This window comes from Saccopteryx leptura, chromosome 3, assembly GCF_036850995.1.
Source record: "Saccopteryx leptura isolate mSacLep1 chromosome 3, mSacLep1_pri_phased_curated, whole genome shotgun sequence".
NCBI classification, from domain to species: Eukaryota; Metazoa; Chordata; class Mammalia; order Chiroptera; family Emballonuridae; genus Saccopteryx; species Saccopteryx leptura.
Genome location: NC_089505.1, coordinates 45,391,593 through 45,411,854, shown reverse-complemented (window position 1 = coordinate 45,411,854; position 20,262 = coordinate 45,391,593). Strand labels below are relative to the sequence as shown.

The 20,262-nt window shown below is 38.7% G+C and overlaps 1 protein-coding gene across 2 annotated transcripts in view; it reads right to left on the bottom strand.

Annotated features, from left to right (window-relative positions):
• Positions 1–20,262, bottom strand: part of ROS1 (ROS proto-oncogene 1, receptor tyrosine kinase) — a 134,070-nt gene that overhangs the window by 76,474 nt on the left and 37,334 nt on the right. For both annotated transcript variants that reach the window (XM_066371796.1, XM_066371795.1), the window contains exons 10-17: positions 19,636–19,758; positions 19,298–19,482; positions 18,445–18,542; positions 9,786–10,282; positions 8,309–8,521; positions 6,728–6,838; positions 5,448–5,626; positions 3,194–3,385 (exon numbers count right to left, since the gene is read on the bottom strand). In XM_066371796.1, coding sequence (XP_066227893.1) covers positions 3,194–3,385; positions 5,448–5,626; positions 6,728–6,838; positions 8,309–8,521; positions 9,786–10,282; positions 18,445–18,542; positions 19,298–19,482; positions 19,636–19,758 — 1,598 coding nt within the window. The remainder of the gene's footprint in view (positions 1–3,193; positions 3,386–5,447; positions 5,627–6,727; positions 6,839–8,308; positions 8,522–9,785; positions 10,283–18,444; positions 18,543–19,297; positions 19,483–19,635; positions 19,759–20,262) is intronic.

Sequence of the window (20,262 nt, the reverse complement as noted above, 5' to 3'; positions counted from 1 at the left end):
CCCTGTACTAAAGTATGGTCTCTATAGATGGAATAGAGCAGTGATTTTCAACCTTTTTTTTTTTCATGGCACAAAAACACACTAATTACTAAGGTCAGTGCCCCTGACTAAATACAACCATTTTCATCTCATGGCACAAATAAATTAGTTACTAAAGAAGAAGAGGTCAGGGCCCCTTTTTCTTTAGTAATTAGTTTATGAGTGCGTGAGAAACAAAGGTTGAAAATCACTGGAATAGAGTACCCTGTATGTTCTCTAATTCCCCAGATAATTCCAATGTGTTACCAAGTTTGAGAACAAATGGTAAACCATTTTAAATCATATCTTCTGTTCAGTATAACCAAAACATCTTGACACATTTTGAAAATATAATACACACAGAGTTTTCATGTGCTTTAATTAGATAGAGTTACATATACATAAATTTCTATTTCCAGATGACATCTGAACCCACTTCTTACTACTCTCTTAATTCTTGTTACCATCTGTTTCAACTTTATATCCCATTGCCTAGGTGAGGTCTGAGGTAAGACTGCTTCTCCTATGAAATAGACTGCATGAGGTAGAAGTTACAGTCAAATAGAATTAAAGTTGATGACTATATTTTTAGAAAAATACAGCAGAATAAAAAAAATTGATGAGCCCATAAAAAATGTAAAAAGAATACAATAATATATCCAAAAACTAAAAATAGTTGCTAATAATATCCAAGCCTACTTCAAAGATAATCTTGAGGCCCATGACTGCAAGAACCTTCAATGGTCCTATTGAAAACTTGGTTCCCCAAAAAACTCAACCCATTCTTTTCTCAAAAGGCAGAAAAATTATTCTAGCAACTCACAACCCGTGGGAGTTGAAGCATGTCTATGCTTCAGGATAGGAGAGATTTACTGACTACTTTTTTAGTTAAAGTGAAATCAAGTTAATCTTGTTTGATTATTTAAGAGATGCACTAGAGCTTTCTAAAAAAACAGATTAACTATATTTTACCTCTTTTAAATTTATTTTTATTATCGTTGGCATATTATATTATATTATATTTATTATATTATATTATATTATATTAGTTTCAGATGTACAACACAGTGACTTGACAATTACATACCTTATGATGTGATCACAGTAAGTCTAGTAAAGTTATTATGCAAAGTTATTATATTAATATTTTCCCTATGTTATACATTATTACATAATTGTGACTTTTTATTTTATAACTGGAAGTTTGTGCCTCTTATTTCCTATTATTTTTATTCACCCACCTCCCACCCCCATTCCTTCTGGCAACCATCAGTTTGTTCTCTTTATCTATGAGTCTGTTTCTGTTTTGTTTTGTTTGTTCATTTGTTTTGTTATTTTATTAGATTCCACACATAAGTGAAACCATATGATATTTTTTTCTCTCTGACTTATTTAACTTAATACCCATGTCCATACATGTTATCACAAATAGTGACATTTCTTCTCTCTTAAAAAAAGAGATTTTACAGCTTTTTTTTTTTTTTTGCTAGAATACAACACATTATTCAAGCTATAAGTAAAATTTAGATGTTGAGTCATTATCCCATCGCTTTACATCAGTTATTTGGACCCATATTTAAAGAGTCAAAGGATGTTCCATAAATCTTTGGTACCACTCTTATGTCTAATAGAGCCCATACCTTAGAAATAATCCCTTTAATCTAAACTAAAACCCTGAAGTTTAAGCCTGTGGTAAAATGTACTATGTCTATACTATGAGCCCAACCCATCAGATGTGGCAAAAACTGTATTTTAACTTTAGATGAATATCTCACTTTATGACCCTTTTTGACCAAATATTGTAATAACTGGGCTCACTATTTTATCAGACCTGTTGGTTGCAAAGTATCTTACTACGAGTAACATATAAAGAATGTCAGCAAAAAGAGAGAACTTTGCTTGGTGCAAAATGTGTTGCCTTCAAAACACCCACTAGCATTAATAGAGGCAGATGCATAAGACAGCAAACCAGGGAACCAGAATGTGAATTCGTATATACAGCAACAACACTCACCGGCCTTTGAGAGTAGAAATTTAAAGAAAAATATATTTCACCAAACATGCTGAGAAATCTAATGATTTACTCATTTATAGACAAGTCCCCAGGGCCACTCCAGAGCTCTCTTCAGTGGAAACAGTTCAAACAACTAGATCAGAGCAGTGGAGAAATTACTGACAAAGCTCCAGGGATAAGAAGTTACTCTTGAGATAACAGTACCTTTAATATGATTTTAAAAAGTAAAAGTGCTTTTCCCTAACATTTATTATTAAGACATAAAAAATGCTTTCTTTGTATTTAAACTCAAGTGGCTCCAAAATTTTGGTTTTTGACAGAAATGATTAATTTCTGGGTATAAATTTCTATTTCTTTTAAGCAACTGTGTTATAATCTTTATATGTAAATCATGTCCATTTAAATATCTGACAAATTATTATCTATATATCCTATAGAATTGACAATCAAGTGACTCAACAATTTGTTTCTTTGTTTACAAATGATCTGGATAATTTGTATTATGTATATTTGACTTCTGTTATAAACAACAAAAAAAATTTTTTTTTAATTTAAGAAATATCCTAGGTAGAAATAGTATGAATAATTTATTTCTTCTTCATGCTTTTCTGTAATTTCTACATTTCCTACAGTAGACATATATTACTATTATGATCAGAAAAAACAAAATTCAGAAATTTAGATGGATACATAGTAGGTAGCTAAACAGGATCAAGAAAAATAGGCACTGATTCTAGAAATTGAGGAAGTAAAAATCATATTTGTTTTAGAATATTCCTATATCGAGTTGTTATGTAGACTGAGTTATAGTAATAAGAGCTCAACTATTAAGCAGTTAATATATGCCTAGAACTATTCTCATTGCTTCCCATGAATTATCTCATTTGATCTTTGCAACAACCCTAAAATTAAAATGCTTTTAAGTGTGGACCATTCAGGATAAGTCAAGATACAAAAATTTTCATGTTTTAAATTTTTAAATCAATTATGACAATCAGATAAAGTTAGAGAAATTTTACTTATACCAGATCTTACTGTAACGGTATTTTCTTTTAGATTCTACCTTAACGACTCACAATAAGCAGACACAGTATTATCATACCTATACTATTGTACTATACAAAATTAGTAAATAATCAGATTTTATCTTTAATTTGTCACCTTTTTCCCAGAAAACCAAGGCTGTGCCTGCAGTATATGAAAACTTTCCCCATTTAGCCTGGTGCTTTCCACTGAGTGTAGTGTGGTCCAATAGAGATATCCACCAACTGAATCCACCACCATGTCATTCACCAGCAACTTCACATGAGTCACAATATCTGTGTGTCCTGTCAACAATGACTGCCTTTGTATCTATAAAACATAATCATATGGCCAGTTAATGATTTTCAAATGACATCATGATTTATGAATAGTTTATTCAAATCATTATTAAGTTGCTGCATTTATCCATTCATTTGTTCAACCACAAATATTTACTGGCTCTATGTGCTGGGTAATATATTAAACCTTGTAAACATAATAGTCATAAAGATAAGCCCCCATTGAGCTTATTTCTTTTCATGTTTCTAAAGAGAAGGGAGATATATTTTTGAGTGAAAAAAATACTCTTCTTAATCATATATGCAGAGTCAAAACACTGCTAGATAAGAATAGATTGGGTTCTTGAAGAAGATATATACATTCTGATAAATAATGACATCTCTCCTTGCTCCTTTCTATCAATATATTTTCCTAACACTAACTACTGCCATTATTAGCGAGTACCTATTATGTGCCAGGCATTATAATTTTTCTCAGTCTTTAAAATATTTATATAAGCTCTTGTAACTCATATTAAGGCTTTATAGGATTTCTATTTCTTACTTTTTTAAAGAGTAAACTGGGTTCAAAGAAGTTAATTTTTCCTGGAGTGAAACAGTTTTATAAGAGAGGAAGCAAATACTTGAAGACAGTTTTTATACTCATTCTTCCACTTCCTCCTTCTAAACAAGTTTCCAAATAACTGATTTTAGGTAGCATTCTCTGACTAACCCCACTCCACTCTGCCTACATATCACTGGCACTTATGAATTCAGACTATACCATATTGCCTTGCCTCTAAATACATTGCTTTGTATGTTTCTTCTCATATTTCAGATGTGTATTTTTATTTCATTAAAAGAGCAAGGACAAGTGGTGATGGTTGCACAACACTGACCATATTTTATAAACCACCCTATTGTATGTAACAAAAGGGTAAATTTTATGGTATGTAAATTATACCTTAATAAAGCCGATTTATTTTTAATTGGGGACATGTCTACTATTTATTTTATATTCCCTACTATGCCTCTTCTCAAGGCTCTAAGCACATTGGTAATAGATAAATGATGGTTGAGCAAGTAAAAACTCAGAAAATAGCACCCTCCTGATTAGAAAATGATTTCAGTACATTTCTCAATGTGCCAGATTAGTGTCCTCATTATAAACCATCTTTCCTTTTATTTATTTATTTATTTTTCGTTTCTGGATTTATTTATTTATTTATTTATTAGAGAGAGGAGAGAGAGAGATAGAAAGAGAGAGAGAAGGGGGAGGAGCAGAAAGCATCAACTTCCATATGTGCCTTGACCAGGCAAGCCCAGGGTTTCGAACCAGCAATCTCAGTGTTCCAGGTCGATGCTTTTACTCACTGTGCCACCGCAGGTCAGGCCAACCATCTTTCCTTTTAAAGTGTACCACTGCACTGCGCAAGATGTCTCCATTTTGCCTCCAGGTCCACTCTTAACCTTTCCACCCTCCTCTGTGTCTCGGAGGCTGACGTCGATGGACTGCATCAGCTGGACTCCAGGACTCCCTGTTCCCTGGCTTTCGGTGAGGCCCAGCCAGTGGAAGCATTGGCAGGAGATCAGAGGGCAGAGGGAAAGAGGGGCTGGGGTACTCATTCCCTGAGCCTTTGACAGTGATTGGGTTTCATGTTGGCAACTCTCCTCACAGGTCCTTCTCCTTCTTTCCTTTGCCGCTTTATGCCTGGAGGTACTTATATCTTTCCACACCTGCCAGCCCAGGGCATGCTTCACCAGCCTTCGCTCATTCACCTTAGTCCTGTCTGCACTCTTGAAAACAGTCCCTTCTCTTAGTTTCTTTCAATCACACCTTTGGAATGTGCCATTTTCCTCCAGAACATTGACCCACTACTGAACATTTTCATATATTTATTGTAAAGTATTATTGAAAATAGAACACCAAGGGCATAAAACTTCCTTTACACATAAATGCATTTTAATAAAAAAACTGAGCAGACTTAAAGACAAATACAAAATAATAATAACCTAGATGGTACACAAGTATGAAAAAAATCATGAAATAACATTCAAGCCACTGAAGTGATTGGGCATTGCTCTAGCATCCAGAATGCCCAGCTTCCACTTACCACATATGTCTTTCCAGCCCAGTAGAGAAAGTGACCCAGCCACTCATAAGCTAATGCGCCTGCTCCTGCGATGTTGGGTATGCGAGCCTTCTCTGAGATAGCCGAGCCATTCAGCAGCCACATGTAAACATCACCTTTCATGTCACTGTAGTAGAGGCTGCTGTTGTACCAATCCATGTCTCAAAACAAAGTGAATTGGTAGCAGTTATTTTTTTCACATGTGTCGACATAAACATAACAAGTCAAGAAACCACACATGCACATCAATCTAATTTTAAAGCATGTGCTAACATAGATGGCCACTTGAACTTCAAGGGTCAGTCAAGAATATTTTAATAATGTTATCCCAAAATGTTGACCCCAGGAACTAAAGATGGGAACTAATATTCATTAAGCATCTCCTCTTTCTCGAACCTTGTTTCAGGTGTTTCTACACATCTCACTTACTTCTTAAAGCCAAGATATAAAATAAGAAGTATCCCCATTTTTGAGATGGCAAACCTGAGACTCAGTGAGATTATCTATTCTGACTGAGATCTTACACATGCGAAGAGGGGAGCCAAGATTCAAGCCAACTCCAAATCATTCTTTCCATTAGTAACACACTATGTCCTAAGCCCAGTTCCTTTGTTGGTCAGAAATGCTGATGTACTTTTAATGGCCAAGCACACAGATCAAATAATTAGATGATTATAGAAGTTGCCATATCTGGCAAGGTCACTATTATATTAACCTATAATGAAGACTTTTCTTCATTATAATGTTTTCTAGGCAAAATTACCCACTTATTACTTAACAATCCTCTTCATCATGAAATTCATTCTTATTCTTTATTTATATCTTCAAACAGCCTTTCCTTGTTCCAGTCTTATTGCTAACTCATAATGAATTACTGAAGCATAGCTGTCTCTCAGTGGATCAAGATAATTTGTTACTGTGACACAACATTGATAGATTAAAATACATGAGAAGTGCAGCAAAACTTTCCTGAAATGGGCATAAATCAATGAACAACCTCACATTTTGTGATATAATAAATAGCATTTCTACTTATTTTTCTTGATTTTCTATCTCTGGAGAGACAGTTTATGTGGTAGGTAAGCTTTCTAACTACTAAGCATTTTCTTCACACTATCACTGGCAGTATAGATCAGTCAGTTTTTCCCCCTTTTATGATTGACCTAACATCAAAACACTCAGTTCTTTTGATTATTGAATAGCTCAGGAAATTTTAATAGTAGAAATCTGTCATTCCAAGTATACAAGGACTTGGTATTTACCTGACACATTTCTTATATCAGAGGACAAGAATTTCCCTGGGCCAAAGCTATTTAATGGTTTACTCCAAAGCCCGTCTTCTTTCACAGCCATGATAAATGGGGGCTCTGTAGCTATTTGGAAAAAAAAATTAAATTTAAATTTAAAAAAAGAAAGAAATTAAAATATTACAAAGAACACACTTATTTAGGCACACATCTTACACCCTGAGATTTCCTTTATAAAATAAAAGAATTCCCACATTTTGAAAATACTGTGGAAGTGTAAGAGCAATTGTATCTGCTTAACAGAATTGTATATCATATTAAACATACTTTCTGATTGTTATGTAAATATTTGAAGTTGAATGTGAAGAGAAATGTGTGGTGATAGCGCATCTATAGCAATATGATGGTCATGAAAGTGTTTGTTTGTTTGTTTTTTTAGAGAGAGAGAAAGAGAGACAGGGACAGACAGACAGGAAGGGAGAGAGAAGAGAAGCATCAACTAGTAGTTGTGGTACCTTCGTTGTTCATTGATTGCTTTCTCATATGGGCCTTGGCCCGGAATGGGGGGAGGCTCCAGCCAAGCCAGTGATCTTTGGCTTAAGCTAGAGACCTTGGGGCTCAAGCCAGTGACCCTGGGGTCATGTCTATGATCCCATGCTCAAGCCAGCAACCGCCACTCAAGCTGATGAAGCCACGCTCAAGCCAGTGACCTGGGGTATGGAACCCGGGTTCTCAGCATTCCAGGTCAAGGCACTATCCCCTTAGTCACAACCTGGTCAGGTGGTCATGAAAGATTTTTGTTTTGTTTAATTTTGGCTATTGGTTGCCATGGTCCCATTCAGAGAACCTAGAAGCATCTGTGATAAGAACAGCAGAATAAATGGTACAATTATCTTTCCATTTGCATTCCTTCAACTTCTCTCCCCATGACTTTCAGAGTTCAAGGAGTGCTATAACTTAATAAACCCTAGAAAAATAGAGATAGACTAATAGATAGAGAGCAGGTTGAGCGCTCATTGGGGTGGAGGGGAGGAGGGGCTTGGTGTGTGTGTGAGGGGTGTGTGGAAGTATTAACCAAAAAAGGAAACAAAAAGAAAAACTCATGGACATGGGCAACAATGTGATGACTGCGGTGGGGAGGCAGTCTGGGGGAATGCAGAAGAGGGTGTAAAGGGGATACATGGTGATGGGCAGAGACTTGGCTTGGAGGATGGACACACAAGACAGTGTGCAGGAATATATTATAGAATTATGCACCTGAAACCTGTATAATTTTGTTAATCAGGGTCACCCCAGTAAATTCAATAAAAAGGGGAAAGAAAAAAGCAATGATAAAGAAGAAAAGTACATTGTTTTCATAAAATACCTTGGAAAGTTAAAAATAGCAGGTTAGGCACATAAAAGTCACACAGTGCTTTATGTGTTTTTCTCATCTCAGATAAACATGTACTCAGAGGTCATCATTCCCTCAATCTCATTTCTTTGCCACACTGGAGGGGACTAATTTTAAGGGGCATGAGGAGCAAGTTTATTTTGTTGTTGTTGTTTTTGTTTTTTTGGTCAGAATCACTCCCTAAATCAAGAACATGTTCTCACCTGGCACCAGGGTAGTGCCCACCGAGGGCTCTGACCAAGGGCCTGGCCCCTTGGGAGAGCGTGCTCTCACAGAAACCTTGTATTTTGTAGCACTCCGCAGCTCGGAGACATTGAGCATGATCCCACTTATGTTAGAGAAAACACGAGGAATTTCTGGAAAGTCTTGGGTTAATATTTTCACCTCGTAAGTCCAGTTCTGCCAGGCGGAAGGGCCTAATTAATCAGAAGAGTTAACCGATATTACGGGCATCGGCAAGGGCAAACAAAGGATTGTCAATAAATTTATCTATAGCCTCACCTTGAATGGAAGGGTAATTGGGCAGTGATACCTCTTACCCTACTAATCATCAGGGTGACTTTGATGGCATGACTAGAATAGTGTCCATTCCACCCATGCTATTCATCTTGTTTATGGATGGAGACGTTATCCCCAACAAACCAGAGGACACTGTTCCTCAGGCAAGGCTGTGTGCCCAGCTGCAGACAATTGTCAGAGGGCTGCTCTCTGATACCACCAGATGGAACCAGGTGCCTAATAAACAACTGCTTTGTGATGAATTTCTAATATAATTCCTGGTGTTTGCATAGCACCTTCTTCCCAGAGGCCCAAATGACACACAAAAAATTTTGCCTATTCATTTTCAGTTGTCTTTGAGATATATAGCAAACAGGCATAATTAACTTTGTCTCAAAGTAGAAAATAGACATTTGCTAAATATTCAAGGAGACCAGGAATTGGCAAACTACACAGTCTTGGGACCAAATCTAGCCCACTGCCTATTTTTATAAATAAAGTTGTACTAGAAGAGAGCCACAGTTACTTATTTATATATTAGCTATGGCTGTTTCCACACTACAAAGGCAGTGTTGCATAGCTATACCAGAGACCATATGACCTACAAAGCTAAAAACATTTACTAACTGGTCCTTCATTTATAGAAAAAGTTTGCTGACCTCTGTGCTAGGTACTTATATGCATCTTAATTTAACCTATATGACAATCCCAGGGTCATTCCACTAATAAATGGCAAGACCAGTGTGTAAGTCCGTGTGGATTGACCCTAGAGTCACCACAAAAACTGCCTCTCCAGAGATAGAAGGTCCAGTTCAGAAACGTTTAGGGAGTTGCTTAAATTCATTCAAGATCATCATGGGTATACAATCTCAACCCAAGCGCTCTATCCCCTGACTAATATTCACTCAGACTAGAATGTCAGTGCCCAGCTCCTAGTAGACTCTCAATAAACGTTTGAACTATTCTGTTAGGATATAAATAGAAAATACAGAGATTCTCCCAATGCAAAACTAATAAATGCAGAATAAATGTGTTAAAACATTTTTTTGAGCTAAGTAGTACTTCTGGTTGATGAGTGAATAATCAAAAAGGAGCCTTCAAAACTGAGTCACATCATCTAGCAGTCCAGGCCTTCCTCTCCCTCCAGTGGGGCCATACCCATGCAGGGGAGAGGGCACTCACTGGCTCCGATGGCAAGGGCAGGAGGCTTCCACTGAACCAGGGCCTGCTGGGAGCCAAACAGCACAGAGAGCTGCTGTGGGTGGGCCGGCAGGGGGTGAGGCTGGGTGTATGTGCTGAAGATGACCAAGTTACCAAACCCAAATTCTTCTATGTGTCTCAGGTCACATCCCACGATGAATTCATTAAAAGACAAAACGTCCTGTTGGAAAACAGCCTTGCCATCTGTGACAAGGAAGTCATTGTTTTCACAAGCAAAGCTCTTCACATCAGCAAAGGAGACATGAGGTAGGACAAGATGAGAAGCAGAGCCATCCAGAAACGTTGACATGAAGACCTGGGTGGTATCATTGAAGTAAATGATTCGCTTGGACTGTGGCTTTACTACAAAGTCCTTTAATGTACAACTCTCCACAATACGTATGGCTTTCGAGACCAGATCTGAGAGCATTGGGAGATCAACCCTGTAAATGCCATCCTTCAGGAGATAAAAGAGAAACCTGACAGGGGAACAAAAGAAGCTTGGTGTGACTCAGTGCAAAGGTGGATGAGTAACTTCCTTAACCCGTTGTTTTACCCAATTATGCAATCAGAATCGTGTATCTTCAGAACTGATAAGTACAAGGCTTCCCAAGAGTCAGAAGAGTAAAGATAATTCACTGAAGAAATGCTCTATTCATTGAAGTTAGAAGTTGAAACACTGGAAAATTTCAGCCTCACTTATAATACTTAGCATCCTCCGCATTATATATAACTTTTTAAGGAATCATAGAATTAAAAAAAAAAAGGGTCTTTAAAGATTTTTTTAATGGAAACTACTCTTAAAAGAAAGCATATTATATAGAAATTACAGAGCTAAACATGTTATTTATTACAAAATGCTTTTTTCCAAAAAACACAAATTTTTAAGTCTAATTCTGTCAATAAATTTTCTCATGCATTATAAATAATAAAACAGAAGAAAGCAAAAACATTTCAACCATTTTTTTAAACCTTAGTTATTATTTAACTATAAATATCTAGCCAGCGACTTTGCATTTGTAGTAGACTAAGCTTTTTAAAATATGTACAATTGAAGCAATAGAGCTACGATTTTACAAATCATGAAGAAACACCACATACGTGGGCAAAACAGCTAAGAAGGACCACCCAGTAATCAAAAGAAGGGAGTGAATTGAAGAATTTTGAAAAAACACATAATTTGGAGACAAACATTATGGTTTGATGCCAGTAAAATTTTAATAATGAAAGAGACAACACCACTTAAATATTTCATTGATGATCAAATCTGTTAGAATTTTAACTAAAATATGAAACTATTAATTTGAATGTAGCTAATTTAGGATTTGTGGTTCATGGAGACGGATGTTAACAAAAGTGTACTTTTCTTTAGTAAATCTTATCACAAAGCCATGGATTGCTAGGAATCGAACCTTTCACAACTATCAAATAACTTTCTGTGTCCTACTCAGTCACACTCCTGCTGCCCTTGATGACTACTCCAAATCTTTATCAATATGTTCCTGTGCTAAACAATATCCTGAGATATAAACTACATATTGAGAGATAAACCTATGTTCTTTTTCTTTTTTTACAAGTCTCAATAGATTTTTATCTTATTTTAAGTCATTTTTCATTTTTAACTTACAACTGACATACAATGTATATTAGTTTCACATGTACAACCCAGTGATTAAACATTACAGAACTTATTAAGTGATTATCCTGATAAGTCTCAGACCCATCTGACTCCATAGTTACTAGAATATTATTGTCTTGATTACCTGTGCTCTACTTTACACCCCCCATACTATTCTGTAGCAACCAGTTTATACTTTTTAACCTCATCACCTCTTTCACCCATTCCCCCAACTGCCCTTCTATCTGGCAACCATAAAAATGTTCTCTGTGTCTGAGTCTGTGTTCTGCTTGTTTGTTTATTTTGTTTTTAGATTCAATTGTCTGTAGATATGTATTTATTGGCATTTTATGGTTCATAGTTTTGTCTTTATTTTTGCTTTTTCTTCTTAAAGAAGATCCCTTAACCATTCATGTAAGACTAGTTTGGTGGTGAATAACTCTTTTAACTTCCTTTTCTTTGTCTGAGAAGCTCTTTATTTGTCCGTCGATTTTAAATGATAGCTTTGCTGGGTCAAGTAATCTTGGCTATAGATCTTTGCTTTTCATCATTTTGATATTTCTTGCCACTCCTTTCTGGTCTGCAAAATTTCTGTTGAAAAATCAGTTGACAGCTTTATGGCACCTTACTATTCTTCGCTTGCTGCTTTTAAGATTCTCTCTTCATTTAACTTTTTGCATTTTAATTATGATGTGTCTTGGTATGGGTCTCTTTGGATTCATCTCATTTGAGACTCTCTGTGCTTCCTGAATGTAAAGCCAGAAGCCACAGCCAGGGCCACCATCACAGCAGCCTTCTGGCCTATGCAGGTTCGCATTGGATTCGGACAGTCGGTAAAGAAACAATGGAGCCAAAAACTGATAGGCCATCTTCTTTAATTCTAGCTTGCACCCGGCAGGCAAGTAAAAAACATACACTGGGCTCCAAAAGCCACTCACATTCAGTGCTCACAAAGCCACTGACTTATCCGAGTTTCCTAGAATCAAAGGTTTCTAGCTCACCAGCCTTATTCTCCTCAGTTCCCCATCTCCTTCCTTATCCCAGATACAAACACTACACAAACTGGCATCTCACTCAGCACTCCGCCATCTTGGCTGCTTCTCCTGGCCACATGGCCTCTTTCTGCTCTCTGCTCTGCTCCCTCTTCTAATGATAATCTCAGGAACCAAAGAGCCCAAACTCCCACTCCGTCCCCATTTTATAGTGTAGAAATCCAAACTCTTAATCCAATATACAAAACAGGGAAGTCTCTAATACAAAGTCACTTCTCTGAGGCATGATGGGACTGTACCACCCCACATCAAAAAGGGTGGGAAAGGTTTAATCCCAAAACCAAGCCCCAGGTTACAGGGCTTCTGCCTGCCCCCAGCCCGCCCCCAACGCACATTAATATCACCTGGGCGATGGCCTCCTCGTGTTATCTTTAAAAAAGTGAGCATAATACATTTTATCTGCCCAACACTAAACTTGTATGTCTATTTCCTTCACCAGGTTAGGAAAGTTTTCTGTCATTATTTTTTCAAATAGGTTTCAATGTTTTGTTCTCTTTCTCCTCCTTCCTGCACCCCCATGATGTGAATGTTGACACACCTGAGTGTCCTTACACTGTCCCCGAGGACCCTTACACTGCCTTCATTTTGAATTTTTTGTTTCTTTTTGCTATTCTGATTGGGTGTTTTTTGCTTCCTTATCATCCAAATGGCTGATTTGATTTTCAGCTTGATATACTCTACTATTGATTTCTCATAAATTATTCTTCATTTCAGTTAGTGAACCCTTCATTTTTGACTGGTTCTTTTTTATGGTTTCTACGTCCTCTTTTATGATTATTTCTTTGTTGAAGTTCTAAGTTCTTTGAGCATCCGTATAGCCATTGGTTTAAACTTGGTATCTAGTAGCTAGCTTGCCTCCATTTCTTTCAGTTCTTTTTCTGGTGATTTCTCCTATTCTTTCATTTGGGACATGTTTTTTGTCTCCACTTTTTGGCTGCTTCCCTGTTTGTTTCTATGTATTAGGTAGAGCTGCTACATCTCCCAGGCTTGGTAGAGTAGTCTTGGGTAGTAGGTATCCTGTAGGGTCCAGTGGCACAGCCTCCCCAGTCACCCTAGCTAGGTTCTCTAAGTGCGCCCCTGTGTGGGTTGTGTGTACTGTCTTGTAGTTGAGCCTTGATTGCTGTTGGTGTCACTAGGAGATATTAACCCCACAGGCCTATCAGCTGTGAAGACCGGCTGCGATTATAGTGGAGAAGCTGCTGTGCAAGAGCAGACCCTACAGAGCAGGAGCTTCAGTGGGTCTTTGGTGCTCACTGAGTCCACCCCCAGAGTTTGTTGCTCATGGATATGGTAAGGCTGTAATCTGGGATGATCTGAAGATGTCCACTGGGTGTACTGGCTCTGCGACTGCCCCCCGGGAGGTACAAGGTCAGCCACTGCCTGGGGCCACCTGGTGTGAGGTGAACTAGAGAGCAATGTGCAGATGGCTGCTACTTGTGCTGGGCTTGAAAGTGACCAGAAGAGGCCAAGATGTGAAGCGAGGCTGGCTGCCACTAGTGTCAGGCCTGGGGCCACTTAGCAAGAGGTAAAGGGTACACAGAGGCCAGACTCTGCTTGTTTGAGAGATTTGAGTAAAGTCCAAAGCATGAGGCAAGAGAAGCCATTTGTATAGAAAAGCCACCAGAAGCGGCTTGGGTGGGCTGAAAGTTGGATGGGGCAGGGCCTCAGGGTGGGAGGAACAGTGTGAGCCAGGTTGGTGGAAACTCACATATGGAGCCTACCAGCGGCTCTGTAGGGGCAGTGCACCTCAAAAAAGAAACAACTGCCTCTGCCAGCACTTTAATCTAGCGTAAAGCTACTCCCACCCAACTCTTGCTCTGATGTTCGACAATCTAATTCCTCCCCATATGTCCCTGGTTCCTCTCAAGCTGCTGCCCCAGTGCTGGAGCTCAGAGGGAGCGTGTCTGAGTAAGTCTGTGCTTGGGCCCTTTAATAGGAGCTGCCTGGGACGCCAGCAACTCTCCATCTCGCTCAGCCACAATCCCTGTTAGTTTTTACAGCCAGTGGTTAAGGGGACTTCTCTTCTTGGCAGTGGAACCCTGGGCTCAGAGGCCTAGTGTGGGACTGGGACCCCTCACTACTCAGGGGGAACCCCTATAGCTGAGATATCTCTCCCAATTTTAAAACATCACATGTGCCCCAGCTGTAGGCAGCTGCCTAGGTTGCCTTGTACCTAGGCAAGTGTTACACTGCTAGGAGAACAGCAGCTGGTAGCTGGTTGGCATTCTGGGCCTGGTTCATGCCAACTCTGTTGTTAACTATACCAGGATGCCAGCATAATTGAAAAAATAAATAAAAAAATAAAACATCACATGTGGGTGTGGGGCCAGCCCATTCTGTGTCTCCACCCCTCTGACCAGTCTCATTATGGCTTCTTCTTTAGTTCCTGGTTGTAGGATTTCCATTCAGCCATGTTTCAGGTGGTTCTGAATGATGGTGGTTCTGTAGTTTAGTTGCAATTTTGATATGGTTGTGAGAGGATTCAAGCACCACATTTATCTACACCGCCATCTTGACGGGTCACTCTTTTTTCTTAAGGAAGGGTTGTGGCAGGCAAAAAGCAGAAACAACTTGGTTTTTAAGTTCTTGCTTGTGTTTCCCAAATTCGAATTGTTAAGAGAATTTGGAGGGATTTCAGGGTAGATAAAAGGAAAAAGATATGTGGTAAAGATTATCATTCCTATATTGAAGCAGGGAGGAGTGCCTGTTTCCAATGCTCATTGCCACTTTAGAGGAGGAAGGAACAGAAAGAAAGGTGAAGAGAGCTGGGGTGTGGGACGAAGACTCGAAGCAAGGGGGGATGAGGCAGGGATGGGGGAAGGAGGAAAAGGTTTATTGTAAGTACAAACTCTGAGTGACTAACTCAATGGTGCAAGATAACAGCATAAAGGAAGCCATTTTAATAGCAGTAGAATCAACTATTTCTCACATCTGGAATGCTTTAGTAACATTTTATAAATGCTGCTAAAAGTTAAACCTGATGTTTCCAGAAATTCTATCATTGTATGGGAAGATAATTAGAACACAGGTTTCATCCCAAAATAGCTGTGACCTTAGGCAATAAATAAACCTGTTCTTTGTTTTTCTATCAATAAAATTAGGGTATTAAATGTATCCACTTCAAGGAATCTATCCTAAGAATCCCACAATACAAGTTCAGAAGAAGATATGCACCCCCGTGTTCACTGCAGCAGTATTTACAATAGCCAAGATCTGAAAAGAGCCCAAGTGTCCATTAGTGGACAAGTGGATAAAAAAGCTGTGGCAAATTTATACAATGGAATACTATGTGGCCATAAAAAAGGAAATCTTACCTTTTATGGCAACATGGACGGACTTGAAGATTATTATGCTAGGTGAAATAAGCCAGTCAGAAAAAGATAAATACCTTATGAGCTCATTCATATGTGGAATCTAGTGGACACAATAAACTGAGGAACAAAATAGAAACAGAGGCAGAGTCACAGTGAACAGATGGACAGCTGTCAGGGGGAAGAAGGAAGAGGGGACTGGACCAAAGAAGGTGAAGGGATATACATATCATATATACAGATAACAGGGTAGCAATAGCCAGAGGGAAGAGGGAGATGGAAGTATAGGGAGGCAGGGCAAGGGGGGAAAGGGGAGTGGAAAGAGATTCTACATTGAGCATGGGGGGCATGATGTGGTGTGTAGACGGTGTTATATTGAGTGGGACATTTGAAACCATATCAACACAATAAATTTAAAATATAGATCTAGATAGATACATACATAGATTAATATATACATAAAAAATACTTTTGTCATAGGGTTAAAGAAGGATTAGATGAATTATTGAAGTAATGCACAGAGACCCACATATTAAGTATCTAATAACTATTAATTATCATTATTATTGCTAGTCACATTTCAAAACCTAAGCACAAATCAATTTTATCTTTATTTATTTATTTATTTATTTTTGTATTTTTCTGAAGCTGGAAACGGAGAGAGACAGTCAGACAGACTCCCGCATGCGCCCGACTGGGATCCACCCGGCACACCCACCAGGGGCGACGCTCTGCCCACCAGGGGGCGATGCTCTGCCCCTCCGGGGCATCGCTCTGCCGAGACCAGAGCCACTCTAGTGCCTGGGGCAGAGGCCAAGGAGCCATCCCCAGCGCCCGGGCCATCTTTGCTCCAATGGAGCCTTGGCTGCGGGAGGGAAAGAGAGAGACAGAGAGGAAGGAGGGGGGGTGGAGAAGCAAATGGGCGCTTCTCCTATGTGCCCTGGCCGGGAATCGAACCCGCACGCCAGGCCAACGCTCTACTGCTGAGCCAACCGGCCAGGGCCATCAATTTTATCTTTATGTCAAAAAGAGCCACCAAAGACCTCACTGAGATGTATTTTGAGGAAATGATTTAGTGGGTGAGTTTCATTATCCTTAGAGTGAGTCATTTTGTGTAATTGACAGAAAAAAATTTACACTTCACAGGAATGTAGACTTTTACAAATGAGAAAAATAAGACCCAGAAATTCTGCAGGACTTGATCTACATCACAGGGTTTTAAAATTAATTTTTATAATTTAATAATTTTTTTCAAACCTATGAAAGATACTAAAATAAATAGCTAGTAAACTATGAATTAATATAATAGAAAGGCTTGATTTTAAGTTAGTAATGATCAATCTACTATTCAAGAAGGTCAGTTTGTGAAAACTAAGAAGTGTCATGGCCCTGGCCGGTTGGCTCAGTGGTAGAGCGTTGGCCTGGTGTGCGGGAGTCCCGGGTTCGATTCCCGGCCAGGGCACACAAGAGAAGCGCCCATCTGCTTCTCCACCCCTCCCCCTCTCCTTCCTCTCTGTCTCTCTCTTCCCCTCCCGCAGCCGAGGCTCCATTGGAGCAAAGATGGCCCTGGCCCTGGGGATGGCTCTGTGGCCTCTGCCTCAGGCGCTAGAATGGCTCTGGACGCAACAGAGCAACGACCCAGAGGGGCTGAATATCACCCCCTGGTGGGCATGCCGGGTGGATCCCGGTCGGGCGCATGCGGGAGTCTGTCTGACTGCCTCCCCATTTCCAGCTTCGGAAAAATTAAAAAAAAAAAAAAAAAGAAGTGTCATGGACTTTTTTTTTTTTTTTATTGAAAACAACCGTATTGCTATAGGAAAGAAAAATGTTTAATCTTACCAACATTGGCCCTGCTTAAGAGTCACTAACTCATAATTATCTGGTCGTAGTTAAGAAATAAACTACACGTAACTTCCTCTGTTTTTCTCCTGCACATTTATGTGCTTTTGAAGATCACAAAATACATTCACAGTGAATAACTCATTCTATCCTCAAAATAACCCAGCTGGGTAAGTACTATTGTCATCCACATAGAATAAATAAAATAAAGGTCACAGACATGAAGTTATTTGCAATTTAGCAGCATACTGAGCTAAAATGGGTCCATTTTAGCTGTAGCAAAAGGAAAAACAGTTACTTGTAAAAAAAAAAAGTTTTACTTGTTATTAACTATTGATTCCTGTCTCCTAAGGTGGATGCTGGCCTCATTCACGATAAATCAGCCTCTTGAAGGGTTTAAGAACCAGACTAGACAAATGAACTGGTTTGAGTTGCTCAGCAAAGGAAAGGGCTCAATGAATAGAGGAAATAGAGCAGAACAAGCTTCTTTAAGGAAGCCTTGAAGGGGGCAATGGGGCCCAGAGTTGTGCCACAAAATAGTAACAGCACTAGAATCCAGGTCCCTGAGTCCCAGAAAAGAGGTTTTCCTCATATACTTCTATTTTTCTGTGAATGAGAAAAGGAAAATTACTTAGAGAAATTGTGGATCAAGTTTGAAATTCCCTGTGGCTCTATAGAATGAAAACTTTACCTGTATTTATTTAAATTTGAGATAAGACAAACAGATTGGCTCATCTGGTACTATGATGTTCTATTAGCAGGCGAGTTTCCCAAAGTTTCTTGCTAATGAAAGAGAATTCATATTTACAAGGCTAACTCACCCATTGTACGAATCAGCCACAATTTTTTGAGGTGCAATAATTGAAGGAGGAGTAATTTCCTCGACGTTTGAGCAGTTCTCTAAGTCACAGACACATACCTAGAGAATTAAAATTCCATTAGTAGGATTACTGTCTGTCTATGTTTAATTTGGCCAACAAGTGTTTCTTGAGCATCTGTTCTGTGTTTAGAATTGTGCTAGTCACTGAGCACTTTTTGAAAACATAAAAATGCCCTTGAAAGTCAGTTTTATATCCTATATCATAATGAGTATATATCTTACTGGCATCAATGTAACACAAGTACCCATTTTTCTTGCTTATGAAGGTTCTTAACTATTTTTAATACTTAGTCTGATCCAAGCTTATGGACTTCCGGCCGTAGTAATTGTGATAAGCCTTTCCCTTTCAAAGAAGGAAACTTGAAACACATCAAGACTATGTCTCTCAAAGGTTTCAGTAATACTGTGTTTCCGGAGACTTAATGAAGTTACCACTGGTTATTATATAATTTTAAGTGCTTATTGCTGATTTTGACCATGGTTGGCAGTATTACCTAGTAATAACAATTGTACCACCACTGTCTTATGGAAGATGAATTATTATTAGTATAAACTCATGGCTCTGAAAAATCACAAAGAAATATGACTCAATGGTAGGTCAGGACTAGTACTAGATAAAGTCTAGACCTTCTTACTACACCAGATCTATGATTCATTGCTAACCTAGTGTCTAAAACATACTAAATAATCAATGAGTATTTATTTAATGAAAGAATTATATTTACTTGTAAATCTACCAGAAAACATAAGTGAATAGCAGTATCTGGGTATTTACTTTAATTTCTCAGACTAACCAGTTCATTCATGATGAAATACATTCTCTGATAAAGCCAGTCAACGGAGATGGAAGAAATTAATCCTGAACCTCTGTAAAAAATTCTCAGGTCAGACACATCAGACATGTTGGAAGCCTGCTTCACCCATATGAGAGTTCCCTCAGAGAAGTAAACAGCTTGCTGGTGGACATGAACTGATATTCCTAGAAGAGTCATAAATACATACATGTTATTATATAACACCAGACAAAAATCTTACTCAAAGATAAATTATTCCTTTAATTTTTAATGAAAAGATTAAAATAGAAGTTAACTTGGGTCTTTTCACACTAAGGAAACATATCTATTATACTGACCTGTAATAGGATGGTGGGTAACATGTGACTGAAGGCATTGTGCTTCATCTACTAAATGTTTTAAAGATCTCTTTCTTAGAGAAGATTTTCTGGATAAAAAGAGCCACTGCTCCTCTTCTTGAACTAAAACAACACGATTTACAGAGAGACAACCCAACCATATGCACATTGACAGAAAAAGATCAATACCACCCTCCAAAGAAAGGGGACTAGCACTTGAGAGAGGCAGGTCAGATTTTCTCTGAAGGCTCTGGGGCATTTCAACTGCAGTATAAATCACATCATTCTATGGCTGGCGTAGGAAGTAGTGTCACCAAGTGGGTTGTACATGTATGTGCCCCTAAATGCCCTCAAAGTAACATTACATGGGGTATCGCCATTCTCAAAAGTCTTGCCTCCAGAGAAGTTCAGCCATGAGAATCTCACTGCTTGATGGAGGTGGTCCTGCCCAGGCCAGGTGGGTTGTTACATAACACACACACACACACACACACACACACACACACACGTTGCCTTCACTTTGACTCCAGTATCTCTCTTTTGAGAGCAGGAGAAAGGTTCTCAGAGGAATGAAATTTGAGGACTGCGGAACTCTGATGTCCTATTCTGTTGGAGACTGATGAAGTG